The following is a 16,629-nucleotide window of genomic DNA, read 5'->3' on the forward strand; positions in this document are numbered from 1 at the left end:
ACCTTTCTATCATGAACTTCTTCAGCAGTTTGAGCTACAGTGGCTCGTCTGTTGGATCGGACCACACTTTTGTCTGCGGTTCACCACTTTTGATTGGAGCTGCAGTTCTGGAGATGTTCACAATCTGGCCCATCAAAGTCACTCGAATCTGGATTTTTCCATCTTCGAACACCAACTTTGAGGACGAAATGTCCACATGACAGGAGCCATGACAACAAGATAATCAGTGTTGTTCACGTCAACTGTCAGTGGTCTGAAAGTTACGGCTGATCAGTGTTTATATGTAAACAAAACCAGTCACCTTTAGATTTAAGCCTCGACTTTAGAACAGCCAGAAAGAGCTGAACACGTTCTTAAATCTGTATTTGGTCTGGTTGAGTATTCTGTTTGTGAAAAAATCTGATTCAAACAGCTTAGAAGTCATGAAAACGATGGCTGATTGATTTAACCTGATGAATCAATGAACTGCATCACACACAAACGACGTGACTCACTTCAGCTGTGATTTATTGTTACGTTTTGAGTTCCAGCGACAATGACACAACAGCGACACCACAGACAGATCCCAATAAGTTAGTGGAGAAAATGTCAATGCTTTGGTTGGATGTTCTTCACTCTAGATACCTACCATAACGAAAAAAAAGAAAGTACAGTACTGAAACTTGCGAGCTGTACACACGTGCATTCACATTATACTCTAGAAAATACTCTATACAGTTTATATCCAACACCGTGCAGCCGTGAGGCATTCACAAGCAGAGAGGAGCTGCCGTCCCTCTGGTCCTTTGTCTTAAAAGAAACATAAAAAGTGCAAAGTACATCGAACATGATATGAAATCCTAAAATCACCACACAACTGAAGGAGAAGCAATTCAAATTACAGTACTCGTCCATAAGTGTACAATCAGCAGTTATAAGTGCTTATATTGGAAGTGTAACGCAGCAGCAAGTTGGAGTAGGTTGTTTTTCATCCTCCATATTATTACCATATACACACACAACATGGACTCAACTCCATTAAACCTCAGTCAAATAACTGTGGTGGATTACTCAAGAGCTTCGGAGAAGTCTGGAAACACCCGCGGACACGCGGTGATGTCCACACACACACACACACATACACACACCTTGGTAATCACAGTGGCTCCAAAGAGGCTGAATGTTCTTACGACACGTGGTCACAGTGAAGCAGCAGCAGGTTTGTTTACGCGTCACGTCCAGAGGGAAGGTGAAGGTGAAGGTGGGAGCTTCACGGCTCCGTCTGGAAAACACTTTCTGTTTACACTCAGTGTTGTTGACTTCACTTTACTGGATCCGGCCTGTTCTGAGCCCTCAGGTCAGCCGAGGACTTGTTTCTGACTGCGATTCCTATTTAGCATTTAAAGGTCCAGTGTGCAGATTTAGCGGCATCTAGTGGCGTAGTTGCTGATTGCAACACCCCCTCGCCTCATCCTCTCCTTCCTAACATGAAGGTGAAAGTACGGTGGCCACAAAAACATGCGAAAAAAAGTATTTAACTTGTCCGTACGGGGCTACTGTAGAAACACGGCTGACTCTGTTGCAAGAGGACCTGCAGTCTGCAGATATAAAAGTCTAATTTCCAGCTGTTTAAACACAGAATTATGAATATTATATTACATTTCTGCAATGTTAATCCATACAGCGCTCCATAAATCTGACACACTGGACCTTTAATAGCCGTAAATAAACGTTTTATTGTTGACACACGGTTTATTACAGAGTTATTAGCAGGTTGGTCCTCCTGTGGTCACTCAGCCTGTACATTAAAATGTCCTTTTAGCACGTTATCAAACATTTATTAAACGTTTATTTCATGTTTAGAAATGGTAAATAGGGGGACTTAAAGTTGAGCTGGTTAAAATTGTCTGTTTGTTTAAAATTATTTATATAATTAATGAAATAGGCATTAAATTAAATTAAGACTCGACTGCACAGTGTGTGTTTGTGGTTGTTGTGTGTTTAAAACGCTCATTCGATCGCTCTGTGTGCGACGTTCATGGTCCAATTAATTTGTGTATTTTACGCCTGTGTTTCCATGTGACGTCTTTATGACTAGTCAAACATTAATCTGCTTCCATATCGACAGTATCACAAACCTCCGATCTATTTCTGCCCTGTGACATTTGACTGAGGGTGGATGGAGTTGTGTTCACTCTCTATGCTCTATGTGCTTTAGTCCGCCTGTCCCGCGGTGCAGTTCAGGACTCCTCATCAGTGGCACTCGGCGAGCGCTCCTGGAAAAGAGATGAAAGCACAGGTCACGTTTAACGTTGAATGTTTCCCTCTCTTTTCTTTGCACACACTCGCTGACCGACCTCTTCCTGCTCGTCCTCAGAGTCGTCGTCGCTAACGACGGGTTTGGCTCGGGTGCGTCCCGTTCGTCTGCTGCGTCCTTTTCCTCGATCTCCGCCTTTGTCCTTCCTCCCCAGACGGATCTTCACCTTCACTGAGCGAGCTGGAGACAAACACACTGATGATGATGATAGAAACTGAAAGATAACTTTAAAAACTCTCCTCAGATGCTGCTCTCTTCATACTTTCAGACTCTGATCCTTCCTCCGGATCCTCTTCCTCTTCCTCGCTCTCCTCTCCATCACTTTCTTCCTCCTTCTCGATCTTTTGCCTCAGACTGGTGAACACAGACTGGAGGACGATGGAGTCTTCGTATATCTGCTCAGAGGACAGAAACATGGTTCAGCATCATCATCAACAACACTGTGCACGCACAGATGGGAAAAATACCTTTACAGTTCATGTGTGAACGAAGAAATGAAGATTTTGATTGAGGCAATCAGGGCGTATCTAAGAAAATATGGTACCACTCTGATTATAGGACAGGTAGTGGCTGAGATATGAAAGTAAGACAGACGAGGACAGCTGATGTTCTCATGAGTTCATGAGTCTGGACACGGTGAGACTCACCAGCGATCCCTCCAGGTTGAAGGTCTGAGCGTTTTGGAAGAGCAGCATGACGTCTCTCTCCAGGTCACCCAGGCTGCGATAGCGATGACCTCGAATCCTCTCCTGCAGTCCAAGTACAACACGTAAATAACCAAAGAATCAATCAATCATCCATGCAGCCGCAGTTTGTTGCGTGGGCTGTCCTACAGATTAAAAGACGTAATAAAGATCTAAACCTTGATCTTCCTGAAGTCCACCGGCTTGCGGATCAGCTCGTAGTACTCTGGCAGCTCTTTCCGAGACGGCAGCTGGATGAACACCTCGCTCAGCTGACGCCCGCTGGCACTGCAGGAAGTGACATCACGAGGGTGAAACTGAACATCTCAAAAGCTCCTGAACCCATAGCATCAATGATATTTTACTCCATCTGAACACTATGAGAGAGAACATAATTTCTCATAGAACATAAACAAATTCTCAGCAAGACGATGATGAATTCATCTCAGTCTCTCTGCTCAGGGTGGCCTCGGCGTGTCATCGAGCCACCCTTTAATGACCGCCCACAAAAATCCTGAGACTGAAAACTGTTTGAATATATCGTTCAAAGTCTTTTCAGCAACTATTTTACAACATATTTAACATATTTTGAAAGAAATCTTTACACAGACTTTAACTATATAGAAGATGTGAAAATACATTTAGTGACTCGTCAATAACTTGAAGTCAGAAGCTACATATCACGAAGTCTGAGAAGGTTTTATGCTTTCTGGTCTCGGTTTAGGTGTAAAAATAACGTCTGTGTATTTTGAATTTAAATGTACGATAACTGTGTCAAACTGAGGTTTGGACGAGCACACGTGTGTTTTGTGTTTACAGTTCTGGGAAATTACACATGACTTCATAAAATGTGTGAAAACTGTCAGCTGACTTTCAGAGTTTCTATTAGTGTCAAAGGAAGTGTTACGCCACGTCTGGTTTGACCTTCAGCTGGCCTAAAACAAAACAATGCACACACACACACAGCAGAAAGACGATGAAGTAATACAGTGAAGTAATACTGTAAAACACAAAACACGAGTTTAACTGCTGATTTATCGTTTTCCAGCTGTGATTCAATATATATATTTTTGTTTCTACCTTTTAAATATCAGTTCATTTGCACCAGAAAACAAATGTATTTATGTAACGTGTACGACTCAGAGCGCTCTGACGTGTCTCGGGCTTCACCTGTCTTTATATTTGATGACGGCGTCCACGATCTTCTTCATCTTCTTCGTGAGGGCGGGCGGGTTCGGGGAGAGTTTCTCAGCCGGCGGTCGTCCCCTCTTTCTCTGCCTCTTCCCGTCTTCATCTTTGTCTCCTCGCCCTCGTCCTCCTAAAGAAGAGGAGGGACCGGGTAGATCCAGGTCCCGGTCCCGCTTCCTCTTGCGGGTCGTCTTTTTGTGACGTACCTCCTCTTCCACCTCCTCCAGCGTGCCCTCCTCTATCGCCTGCACGGAAACAAACAAGCTGTGAGATTAAAATGAAGTAATTTAGATCAGGAGAGAGGAGCTGATCCTTTATGCATGAAGTTTTATTTGTGTTTTAATGTGAAATCATTTCCCTCGCTCCGCTCTGAATGACCTTGAGCCACTGCTTCTCGGTCAGTGAGTCGCTGTAGTCCACCTCCTTTCGCTGCCGAGAGCCTCGTCCAAACATTTTCTCCTCCTCCTCCTCGCAGGTCAGACGTTCCACCTCAGCGTCGTCCTTCATGATCCAGGTGGGAAGCTCGTCCTCCTCCATCAGACGAGGCTTTCGTCGCGGGTTACGGGCGTCCTCGCGACGCCGGTCTAGGTCCATACGCTGAGAGAGGGAGAGGAAGAACAGAAGGGGAGAAGAAACAAATCCGTAGGGAGGGATTTTGGTTGAGTTAGTTTGCAGGTGAAGACGTCTGTGAGCTTTAAACGATCTTCAGAACACTGACCATGAACTGGTCAAACTCCTCCTCGCTCCGGGCGATCATCTGGTTGACTGTCTCGTCGTCCGGCACCTCGTCCTCCTCCTGAATACAACAGACACACATTGGCAACAGCGCATAAGCGAGTAAAGCCTTTGAAAATGTGTGTGTTGCTGGTGCTCGCACACACATTAATGCGTAGACACACTTCCTGACCCCAGACCTCGTCTTGCTCCTCGTGCTCCAGAATGGCCTGCAGGAAGGCCCTGCGCTCGTGGCTCGAAGACTTCTGGTCGAACATGCCGGCCTGGATGACCTTCTGGTCCACGTTCAGTTTGTACTTGGCAGCGGCCAAGATTTTTTCCTCCACACTATTGACAGTGCAGAGACGCAACACACGCACCTCGTTCTGCTGACCGATGCGGTGCGCCCGGTCCTGAGCTTGCAGGTCCTGGATGGGAAGAACGAGAATTAGTGCTCGAGGTTCAAAATCAAACCTCAGAGAGAGAGAGGGACGGCCGGAAAAGAGACGAGACAGACGAGGAGTCAACGAGCTGCCGTGACTGCGCCTCACCTGTAAACCTGCAGCACAGACCGAGCCGCCAACAAACACCGACCGCACAGATATCGTGACTAACGTTCAGCGGCCTCACAGGAAAACTCCTGAGCCTGAACTGTATGAACTCAGATGTACTTCCATCAGTTTAATCGTCTGTATGACCACACGGCTGACAGACAGTACAACAAAAACACTGAAACCTTTCTCAAGAAACTGAACATCACATGACAAAAGACAAACTTTTCAATACATACATGCTTTCAGCTGCTCCAACAAAGAAACTTCAGCTTAAAATTCACAAGCCATGAAATCAATTTTACTTTTAGAAATCTTCAATAAATTCTCATGTTTGAGAATCAGCTGACGATGAGCCACGTTCACACAGTGTCACAAAAACATTCAAACTATTATTAAACGATGCGTTTCCACAGTCTACATTTCAACCCAACAACAACCCAAATATTCAGTCCACATAACTGATGATCTGACCTGATCTGTCTACACCGGCATCCTGATCAAAAAAGGCACCAGAGCGTTTTTTATCTCGTCTCACGGCTGCAGAAAATTCAGGATGTCCCCACAGGAACTCAACATCAAGAAGGTTAATGTAGCACCATGGCGGCTGCAAGACGTTTACACCGAGCTCGGCAGAATCATTAAAGTCCAAACAATGATCTGCATTCACAAAGCCAGAGGCTGGAACAGGCCATGCAAACCACGAGCAGCAGGACTCTTTATTCATCGAACGATGCTGTGAGAAAAACTTCTGGTTTTCTCTTGTTGAGCTCAAACAATTCAAACCGATGTGCGTCACACCTGATGCGGGTTCCAGTCAGAGTCAAAAATCACCACCGTGTCGGCGGACTGAAGGTTGAGGCCGAGGCCTCCGGCTCTCGTGCTCAGGAGGAAGATGAAGTATTCTGACCCCGGGTCATTGAACGTCTTCAGCAGCATCCCTCGATCCTCCGCCTTGGTGGTGCCTAAAGATGGAGGACAAAGTAAGCAGTGAGAACGAACCGAGCACGAAAGGACGAACTCACAAACGCAACGTGATCGTCTCACCGTCCAGACGCAGGTACTTGAAGCTGCGATAGGCGAAGTAGTCCTCCATGATGGTCATGAGCGAGGTCATCTGACAGAACAGCAGCACTTTGTGGTTCGTGACTCTCAGCTTCGGGAGGATTCGATCCAACACCTCGAACTTCCCTGACGCCCGATACAGGTCAGGACTAACGGCAAGGCAGGCGGATGAAAGGGTTACAGTGTGTGTGTGTGTGTGTGTGTGTGTGTGTGTGTGTGTGTTCCAGCACTTACCCCTGGACTATCCCACCAGAGAATCCTAAATGCTCAGAGAAGGATTCCTGCAACAGCGATCAAATAAGTGTCACACACGGTCGAACACTTCAGCGTGTCGCCGTGCGTCACACTCTTCAGTCGTACCTCGATTTGCTGGAACATGTACGGGTGGTTGCAGATCTTCCTCAGCTGCATGATGGTGTTCATCAGCGTCTTCGTGCCTCCTTTGCCCTGACGAACACAACGAGCACGACGCCGTCACAGTGTCGTTCTTTCACCGACTCACACCACTCAACTCTGTGATTTCCTGATGGACAGTGAAGTACTCTGCTGTCTGAAGTGTTTGTGTCTCACCTTCTTGTCCTTCTCGGACCCGTCAGTCAGCAGGACGCCCTTGGCCTGCATGTGCCTGTACAAAACTCTCTGAAGAGACGACATGTCACACTTGATCACGTACTCCACCTGACGGAGGAGAGACAGGATGAATTCATGAAGAAAGACACCACCCACATGTGAGATCCGCTGGTGTGGACCAGTCTGTGTGTGTGCTGAGTCATGCCTTCTCTGGAAGCTGCGCCTCCACTTCCTTCTTTAACCTGCGTAACAGGAAGGGGCGTAGCACTTTGTGGAGGCGGCGGATGATCAAGATGGTCTCCTCTTCGTTGAGGTCCACCTGGAGAGAAAAAGAAAGACGCTGAAGCTCGTGCCTGATGTCACCTCTCGGAGGGAACGTGGAGTCCTGCACACCTTCTCTCCAGTCATGGCGAACGGGGCGTTGAACCACTGCTCGAAGGTGCTGCAGCTCTTGAAGATGGTCGGCAGGAGGAAGTTGAGCAACGCCCAGAGCTCGGGAAGTTTGTTTTGCAGCGGCGTTCCTGTCAGCAGCACTCGCCGCGGGGCCAGGTAGTGCGTGTTCAGGACCTGGGTCAGCTTACAGTGGTGGTTCTTCATGCGGTGGCCTTCGTCCACGATCATGTACTTCCAACGAATCTGGTTGGGTAGAGAGGAGAGGAGCATGAAGCTCCTGCTGAACACAGAACGTGCTCATGAGGATGATCGCTTGTCCAGTTTGTCCTCATGGACTCACGCTGGTTCAGTCCCAAGCCAAAGCCTTGAGCCTCCACATGAAGCCTGAACTACAACACCCACCTGTCACAGTCAGGAAGCCTATATGAGACTACATGAGTGCAAAGCAGCATGACGGCCACAGAGGACAGAGGGGGGGGCTCGGTAAACAGGCGGTGTCAGTGTGTGGCAGCACCTAGGAGAGAGAGCACTGAGCACAGCGGGGCGGTCAGACCGGACCGGATCAGAAACTTTTAGGAGTTTGGGGAGAAGGAGCCGACAAAGAGAAACACACTGAACGAATGATGAACACATGAGAATGTATGTGTGTGTGTGTGTGTGTGTGTGTGTGTGTCCTTCTATCCAGGCTCACCTTGGCCAGCACTTGTTTGTCCTTGATGATGTACTCGTACGTGGTGAGCAACACGTTAAACTTTCCGCTGCGCAGCTGAGGGACGAACGCTCGTCTGGCAGCAGGAGAGCCCTGAAACACAGAACAAATAAAGTTTGAATGACAAATAAATAAATGAGTGTATTCATATTTCTGTGTGCTGCGGCTGCAGAGACTCACCTTGTAGGAAACTTTGACGACGGTCGGTGCCCACTTGTCGAACTCATACACCCAGTTAGAAAGAGTCCTGTCAGCGTGAGACATCCAAGTTTGTTTAATAACAGAGTCGACTACACATTGTTATTTTATCAGAAGTATTTCTACCTAGACTGACCACAGCAGACAGATGTATCGTTTCATCAAAAAGGTTCAGTCTGGACATCTACACGGATCAAACGAGTCCAGCTGCCCCAGACTGAACCTTTTTGAAGAGAGACGACCTGGATGACTGAGAACCTTCACAGACTTCTTAACCATCAGAACGACACGTCAGCAATATTTCTGCACAGTTGCACATAAATACGAAGCTACACTAATATTATCAGTCATAAAGTATCTCTGGCTGTGATTCCAGTGGTGGCCGGGGAAGATTACGACTCGAACAAATCCACGACATACTTTTGTCTGATGAAATATTCTGATCTCTGTTTACAGAGGCACAGACGTGTTAAGTTTCTCTTATGAAGGAGGAAAAATATTCGTGCAGCTCACGAGAGGGGTACGATGATGAGGTAGGGTCCGTTGAGCCGTTTGTGCTCCATGAGGTACGTGATGAGGGCGATGGTCTGGATGGTTTTTCCCAAACCCATCTCATCCGCCAAGATCCCGTTCAGGTTATTGTTGTATAGGGAAACCAGCCACTCCAGACCTTTAATCTACAGAGGAGGACGAGACGCTCAAGCTGGAGACAAAGTGTCAACATGCATGTCTGTCTGTGAGTGGACAAAGAAGATCGTGCTCACCTGATACTGTTTCAGCTGTCCGTTTATTAACAAAGTGGACTGTTTCTCCACCTTCTCCGTGACGGCGTGAGCCACAGAATAATACGACTGGAGGCCTCGGGCAAACGCCGCGCCGCTGTACTCATCGTCCACGTCCTGTTTAGCGTTTCTGCAGAGGAAAGAGGCCGTGACAACACACACGCTGCTAAAACTGTCCCAGACTGAAGTGTAGCACTTTGTGCACTCACTCGATGATGTGACGGACGTCCACCTCCGACACGTCTTCGCTGTCCGGGTCTGTAATCTTCTTCTTTTCCTCCACCGGGGTCGAGGACGGCTGAGGCTCCTCCTCTTCCTCCTGTCACACAGCTGGTCAGTGATCGGGGCAGCCAATGTCAAACTGGCTTCAAACACGTCTTTTAAAGAACAACCCACCTCCTCCTCTTCCTCCTCCTCGCTGTCTTCACTGTCGGAGCGGGGAGCCACCTCATAACTGGACAGAATACACGCTCACATTCAGTAAACAGCATCTGAATATTTCTATAACCCCTCCCCAGTTATCAGCAACGTGTCAGCTGACGTCCTGTAATGTGAAGCATGTTCCATCCATCGTCTCACCCCGGGTTCATCTCCAGCCAGGTGTCCAGCTGTCCGGCTTTGGGAGCGTCCACTCCCGTCAGGATGTTCCCGCTGTCCACGTGGATGACCTTCACGGGCAGGTCGCTCATCTGACTCGTCTCATCCAGAGGCTGCAGGAGAGGAGAGGAGGGACAGATGATTCATTTCATGGATGCCTCATTCTTATACTCATGTTCTGTCCCTTTCTTGGACCTTTCCTGGTTAAATAAAGGTCATAAACAGTCAGGACTGATTTCTGAACATGCACACATGGTCACCTTCAGTTTGGTCATCTGTTGTAGATTTGTAGAAATAATGTTTGAGTACACTCTTTTTTTTTTTGTTGCTATGGCAGCACTACAACAAAACATCTCTTCTGAAGCTTTGTGTGAAATCTAAGGAGACAGCAACCAGACAAAGACTCAGGCTGGCATGATGAACGAGCAAGTTTAGATTTTAGTGTAACTAAACCCTCAAACCACTTTTTCAGATGAATACAAACACACATGTGCATTTAAAGTATTCAGACTCTGCATATTGTTCAATGAATATGCAGCAACTGAACATCACTATTGGCTGATGTGTGTCAGGTGAAGGTGAGAGCAGATGCTACAGTAAGTTTGGTTAACTTGAGGCCACGCAGCCTGTAATCATAAATTCATGTGAATTTGGGGGTTTAGTTTCATCGACTACATGTTCCTGACTGGAATAATAATAATAAACAATCTCTATAGACTTGAGGCCTTACAGGGTCAGTTATCTGCTCACCTCTCCATCAGGACCCATGGCAGGAGTCTGACCTTCAGCGATCTCCATCTGCAGGACAAGAAGAAGCTGATTCATCACAGAGATCACACACGACTCCCGATGACGAGACGTGATGACGTGCACACGTACCTTCTTCTTTCTCTTCTTCTTCTTCTTCTTCTCCTTGAGAGCCTGAGCAGCTTTGTGCGCTCGGACCAGCTCGGTGAGGTTGGCGACGTACTCGTCGGTCTGCTGCAGCAGGTACGCCAGGCGCTTGTCCTTCTTCTGGTCAATCAGTTTCCGATAGCCCTCCTCATCCTCGGCCTGCGAGGACAGACACATGCACAGTGTGTAAGGACGGTGTGTGTGTGTGTGTGTGTGTCCTGGGAATGAATGCTCATGTTCATCTCCTCACCATGAGCCTCCTCATCCTCTCTTTCTCAATGCGCTCGTTCTCTTTCTTCTGCTCGCGCTCAGTGTTGGCGTGGTAGGTCGCCACGGCTTTGGTCAGTTTCTGCATTTTGCCCGTGATGGAGCGGTGGTACTCCTTGAAGTCTTTGGCGTGCTGCAGGATGCTGTTGAGGTACTCCTGAGATGAAGAGTGTGAGTTTGGGTGAAGGCCAGAGAGAACAAAACACAATCTGACATCGATCTAGCATCTTTAATCTTATCGCAGCGACGTCACGACCGTCCGCTACCTGATGCTTCTGCCTGCGTTTGCGCTCTTGCTCAATCTTCTGCTGTTTCTCCAGCTTCTCCGTGATGCGGGCCTCTCGCAGGGACTGGCGCTTGCTTCGCTTGTAGGCCTTGGCGTCAAGGGCGGTCTCCAGAGCCGTGTCACGACGCATACACACCACCACCTCCTGACGCAGCTGTGGAGAGACAAATACACAAACATGGACCACCGGAAACATGCAGATGTGACGTTATGGAGGTGGAAGTGTTGGATGACGTGGTGTGTACCTGTCTCTGGAAGTTCAACAGTCGGAGGGCTTTGAGCTCTATGGTAGCTTTGGTACGTAAATCACCAGCCAGGGAGCCCGGCAGGTTCTCCAGTTCAGTGATACGATGAGTGATCCGAGCCTGTAACCTGAACAAACAGCACGGAGCTGCAGTCAAGTTATTTCTTTACCTTGACTTGTACTCCGGTGAAAAGAAGCCCTGGCGTACCTGAACTCTCTCTCCTGCAGAATCTCGACAGGATCGAGGCCGCACGGTTTCTGAATGGGGGTGATGCGGTTCTGCTTGGCGTGGTAAGGCATCATGGGAGTCGGCTGCGCCGGCTGGCCGGGGGATTGGGTCTGTGGAGGCATCACCGGAGAGGCAGCAGGAGGAACTGACGGAGGGGCGGGAGAGGGCCGGCCGGTGGGCTGAGGGGGAATCAGCTTTTGGGGCGCGTTGGAGGGGGCGGCTGCATTCACCATGGGGCCTGGAGGGACGAGCGGTGAGGGACGGGTCAATATGTATATATATATATATATACACACATATATACACACATCTGTTCTCACACTATGTAACTTTGGGCTCCGGGTCGGGAGAAGTACGTAACGCTTTACGGCACTAAGTCACACAGCAGCAACTATTTCACTGATTCTGGTGAAACTGGATCATATTTTATGGAGGAAATGTTTTCTGGTTTTCCCTCTGATGTCCTCCGGCTGCTCCGCCTCAACTCTCTGTGATTTACAGAGTTTATGATGGACAGTGAAGTAAACTGCTGACAGCTGTAGCTGCTGTTAGCTCAGTCTAGCAGTCTGTTAGCATGCTGTTAGCCTCCTGTTAGCTCATAGTCTGTTAGCCGCTGTTTAGCTCAGTTAGCTCAGTCTGTTAGCTTCTGTTAGCTCATGTTAGCTCAGTCTGTTTACCGCTGTTAGCTCATGTTAGCTCAGTCTGTTAGCCGCTGTTAGCTCATGTTAGCTCAGTCTGTTAGCCGCTGTTAGCTCATGTTAGCTCAGTCTGTTATCGTGTTAGCTCATGTTAGCTCAGTCGTTAGCTCTGTTTAGCTCGTTGTTAGCTCAGTTAGCCAGTCTGTTAGCCGCTGTTAGCTCATATTAGCTCAGTTGTTAACTGCTGTTAGTCAGTTAGCTCCGTCGTTAGCTCAGTCTGTTCCGCCGTGTTGTCATGTTAGCTCAGTCTGTTAGCCGCTGTTAGCTCATGTTAGCTCAGTCTGTTAGCCGCTGTTAGCTCATGTTAGCTCAGTCTGTTAGCCGCTGTTAGCTCATGTTAGCTCAATCTGTTAGCTCAGTCTGTTAGCTCATGTTAGCTCAATCTGTTAGCTCAGTCTGTTAGCCGGGCTGTGAGCTCAGAGCACCGGGGGGCTGCTGATGGTATCAACCGACGTTGTACATTAATATAATATTAGTTTAACCGACTTCTGTTTCTGCAGCCGACTAGTCTCTTACCTGGGTTGAGGAATATATATATATATAAACTTCCTCTAATGTCTCACAGCAGAGGCTGACTCAAGGTCTTACAGCAGCACCATGTACCTTCAGGCCAGGACTTGGGAGGTCCGTTTGGGTTTTGTCCCTGCATCCCAGCTGGAGTACCTGATGGGCCTGGAGGAGGCATGTTGGGACCCATCATTCCTAAAGAAACACAGGTTTTATAAAACCAAAGAAGAAGACTGTGGGAGGGAGTCAGCTTTATATTACAGAGGTTCCCCACTCACCATGAGCTCGACTGTAACCTGAGCCCATTGGCCCAGGTCCTGGTCCTGGTCCTACTGGTCCACCCCCTGGTCCTCCTCCAGCTCCAGGAGCCAGGCTGGGCATGGGCTGCTGCTGCTGCATCCCAGGCATCGGCCTCTTCCCTTGGACAGCCATCTGGAGGTGGTCTGGGAGGGGCTGTCCCCGGGCCAGCATCTTATAAGCCATGATCTGGGCTCTGAGTTGGTGTAGCTGGTTCTGGTTGAAGGGTGTAGGGCCACCAGGGCCGCCTGGACCTCCAGGGCCTGTAGGCCCTACAGATTCAAGCCCAGATCCAAGGCTGGGGACACTGGAGGAAAGACTGGGTCCAGGGCTGGGGCCTGGGCCGGAGCTACCTGGAGGCCCAGGCCGGTTACTGGGACCTAGAGAGTGTTGATCTCCACTGGGGCCATCTAAAGGTGTCGAGGCAGAACCGGGTCCACCAGAGGAGGAGGAAGAAGAGGATGATGGCATAAGAGGTCCTGAGGGAGGACCGTTTGAAGGGACGGGGCTGGAGTGGTCAGATCCACCCAATGGAGAGTGATAACCTGGAGGAGACAGACAGGTAGATGAGCTGCTGGGTGCAGTGTTTTACTGAAGGTCTCACTTTGAGGTTGCCTGGTAACACACCAGACTGTTGTTTCATCATTTGTGATTCACAACGCTAAACCTGTCTGTGTGTCTGTGTGTCTGATGTGTCACGCTTAGAAAAACCCGTCTTACACAACGCTGCAAAGGATGAGATTGCTTCAGACTCACACCTGAGTCGCGCCTTACCTTGCGAGTGTTGGTCCAGCGGGCTCGGCGGGGGGCCCATCCCGCTGTGCCCGCCCTGCCTCATGGACAGACTCTTCATCTGACTGAAGCGACTCTCCTCGCTCATGGTCTTCTCGTGCATGCTCTCCAGAGGCTGCAGGAAGAATTGACATGATCAGGGACGATCGGCAAAATACACATTAATATAAATAACGAGATAATTAGTACGTATGATGAAGGGAAAGGAGATTAATACACAGCTGCAGCCTGTCAGGTAGAAATATGGTATATTGCCCTTATAGAACTCACCTGTTCACATTATATTAAGGCTTAAAGTTATGCAGGATTAAGAGCGTGCACGCTTTGATTGACAGGTGGCTCGTCATTCAGCCCGCCTCAGGGTCAACACAGGTGTTACCAACGATACTAATGAAGGCTCTGTTCCATTTATCGCACCACAGCAGCACCCTGACTCTGTTTGACCTATTTCATGTCAAAATGGCTGCTATGGAAACGAAAAATATGAAGCTGCATGTGAGAGGAGGCCACAGACAAGATGATGTGTTTGTATTTGTACCACAGGTAAAAAAATCCTGGTTAAACGAGGTCACTTCCTGTCCTTCACTCAGGTTAGTCGGCGTGTTCCTGCAAACAGTCAACAGGTTATCTCCTCCGTCCTCCTGATCAGGTGTTCCATGTTTCCTGAACCGAACCGACCCGTCACACTCCTACACTGAAGACCGAACTCATAAGAACTGGAAATAAAATAAAATATATATAATTATATATATATATATTATAATGATATATATATATATATATATATATATAGTATATATATATATATATATATATATGTATGTGTGTGTGTGACGGGCTCTGATATCTCTGGTTTAATGAGTTGTTTCGTGTTCTCTGGGCCGGTGTGGGTCAGTCTGTCTGATCTGGTTCTGCAGAGTCAGTGAAGTTTGGTTCTGCTGAACGCTCACAGTCCAAAGATCAGCTCCTCCCATGTGAATCTGATGCATAAATAACTCTCGCTTTAAATGTATTTAAAAGCAGCTGCCGGCGTGTCTCAGCGGGTGTGCGTACGTCCTTACTTTGTGCAGAGGGTGCATGTTGTCCTGCCCGTATCCGGAGGGGCCCGGCTGGGGGTGTCCAGAGGAAGGAGGGCCGGGGCTGGGGCCCATCATACTGTGAGAGGAGCCCGGAGAGGGCCCGGGGCTGGGGCCCAGCATTGCACCAGGGGAGGGACCTGGACCAGGGGAAGGACCCGGGCGTGGGGTTCCTCCCATGGGGGGATCTGGGGTCGACATGGCCCTGGATCTCCTGCTCCCGGATGAGCAGCAGGGACCTGATGGAGAGGAGACAGACGGTGAGAGCGTGACTTCATGATGTGATGAGGCTGAACTTTGTAAAGGAGCTCTGCTCTCTGATGAATGGAGTGGGTGCACAGTGTTTGCAGGCTCTGGGTGCGCTGCGCCAAATCAGCCGGTTTAACGCGCCTCCAGCTGCGGCTCTGCCGCTGCACACGCACTGAACGCGGGCAGAGCCTGCAAATTCTGCAGACGAGCACCATGCGACTGAGAATGTGCAGTCAGACATGATCAGCCTCTCTCTCGTTAAATATAAAAAAGGGGAATGGCGGACTGTGCTTGTGCTTGTACTGACCTACCCGCATCAGCAGGACACGCAGTCGTGCGTGGATCTCTGCGCTCCGCGCTCTAATGTCTGTGCGGTCGGAAGAAAACGCAGCAGTCGTCGTAATTAGTCACTCACCCGCTTCGTAATCTGCTTCAAGCGTTGATTTGTCTCACCGACGTGGCTCGAGCGCCCCCTCCGCCGCTCCTATGACCGAATGTCTAGTCACGGCCGGACGGCAGCGCGCATGCGTGCGCAGCCACAGCCAGGCTGCACTCACACAGTCACAGGTGACTTTTTTTTTTAAATATTAATATATTTAAATTAATTAGATCAGACTGTACTTTATTCAGTTATTTATTAATAAACCATGATTAGTGATTAATTGAGAGTAATAAAAAATACAGGGAGAATACATTAAATTTACTAAATTAAATAATTTAATCATCATACCTTTAACTTTATTCTTCTATTTAATATATTTATAATATATTTTTTTCATTATACAACTGTGGTTGTTGGTGTAAATTAATAATGCAAGACAAAAAGAAAGAAATTAATAAAATTAAATGAATAAAATCATTAAATCTTTAACTTTATTAGATCAGACTGTACTTTATTCAGTTATTTATTAACAATAAACTGGATGATAGGAGGCTAAGAACAGAGTAATTAAAAATACAGGAAGAATACACTACATTTACTAAATTAAATAATTTAATCATCAAATCTTTAACTTTATTCTTCTATTCAATATATTTATATTATATATTTTTTCATTATACAACTGTGGTTGTTGGTGTAAATTAATAATACAAGACAAAAAGAAAAAAATTAATTAAATTAAAAGAAACATCAAAGCATTATGAGCGTTCACTTTTTGTGGTAAATAAATTCTAAATTAACATATAAATTAATTAACTAAACTAGAAACAAAATACTCAAATCTTTAACTTTTCTTGTTCTATTCAATATTTTTTTTCTTTATTATATAAAATTTTATCGTGACGAATCGGAGGTTAGGATGATCCAACAGATTAAACATGAATAAACATGATAAGAAACAA

The 16,629-nt window shown here is 47.5% G+C and overlaps 1 protein-coding gene across 3 annotated transcripts; it reads right to left on the minus strand.

The window, feature by feature from the left end:
* Nucleotides 1-490: 490 nt before the first annotated feature.
* On the minus strand, nt 491-15,806 carry smarca4b (SWI/SNF related BAF chromatin remodeling complex subunit ATPase 4b). Of its 3 annotated transcripts, none has more exons than XM_027282381.1 (34): nt 15,701-15,806; nt 15,022-15,275; nt 13,943-14,075; nt 13,150-13,713; nt 12,968-13,066; nt 11,646-11,904; nt 11,439-11,565; nt 11,174-11,347; nt 10,891-11,064; nt 10,626-10,799; nt 10,497-10,544; nt 9,729-9,859; nt 9,546-9,603; nt 9,359-9,468; nt 9,132-9,279; nt 8,881-9,044; nt 8,350-8,416; nt 8,152-8,262; nt 7,461-7,703; nt 7,273-7,386; nt 7,068-7,175; nt 6,858-6,944; nt 6,732-6,778; nt 6,480-6,646; nt 6,234-6,397; nt 5,049-5,309; nt 4,886-4,963; nt 4,546-4,764; nt 4,150-4,412; nt 3,159-3,267; nt 2,944-3,045; nt 2,559-2,691; nt 2,337-2,476; nt 491-2,255 (listed from the first exon to the last, which is right to left on the minus strand). In XM_027282381.1, exons 2-34 carry the CDS (start codon nt 15,235-15,237, stop codon nt 2,220-2,222), a joined length of 5,028 nt encoding a protein of 1,675 aa, XP_027138182.1. In that variant the 5' UTR covers nt 15,238-15,275; nt 15,701-15,806; the 3' UTR covers nt 491-2,219. The 3 variants fall into 3 exon arrangements, with proteins under 3 accessions (XP_027138182.1, XP_027138181.1, XP_027138180.1); XM_027282380.1 differs by having other exon boundaries at nt 15,597-15,769; XM_027282379.1 differs by having other exon boundaries at nt 15,593-15,769.
* Nucleotides 15,807-16,629: the final 823 nt, after the last annotated feature.

Source organism: Larimichthys crocea, chromosome X (genome assembly GCF_000972845.2).
Source record: "Larimichthys crocea isolate SSNF chromosome X, L_crocea_2.0, whole genome shotgun sequence".
Lineage (NCBI taxonomy): Eukaryota > Metazoa > Chordata > Actinopteri > Sciaenidae > Larimichthys > Larimichthys crocea.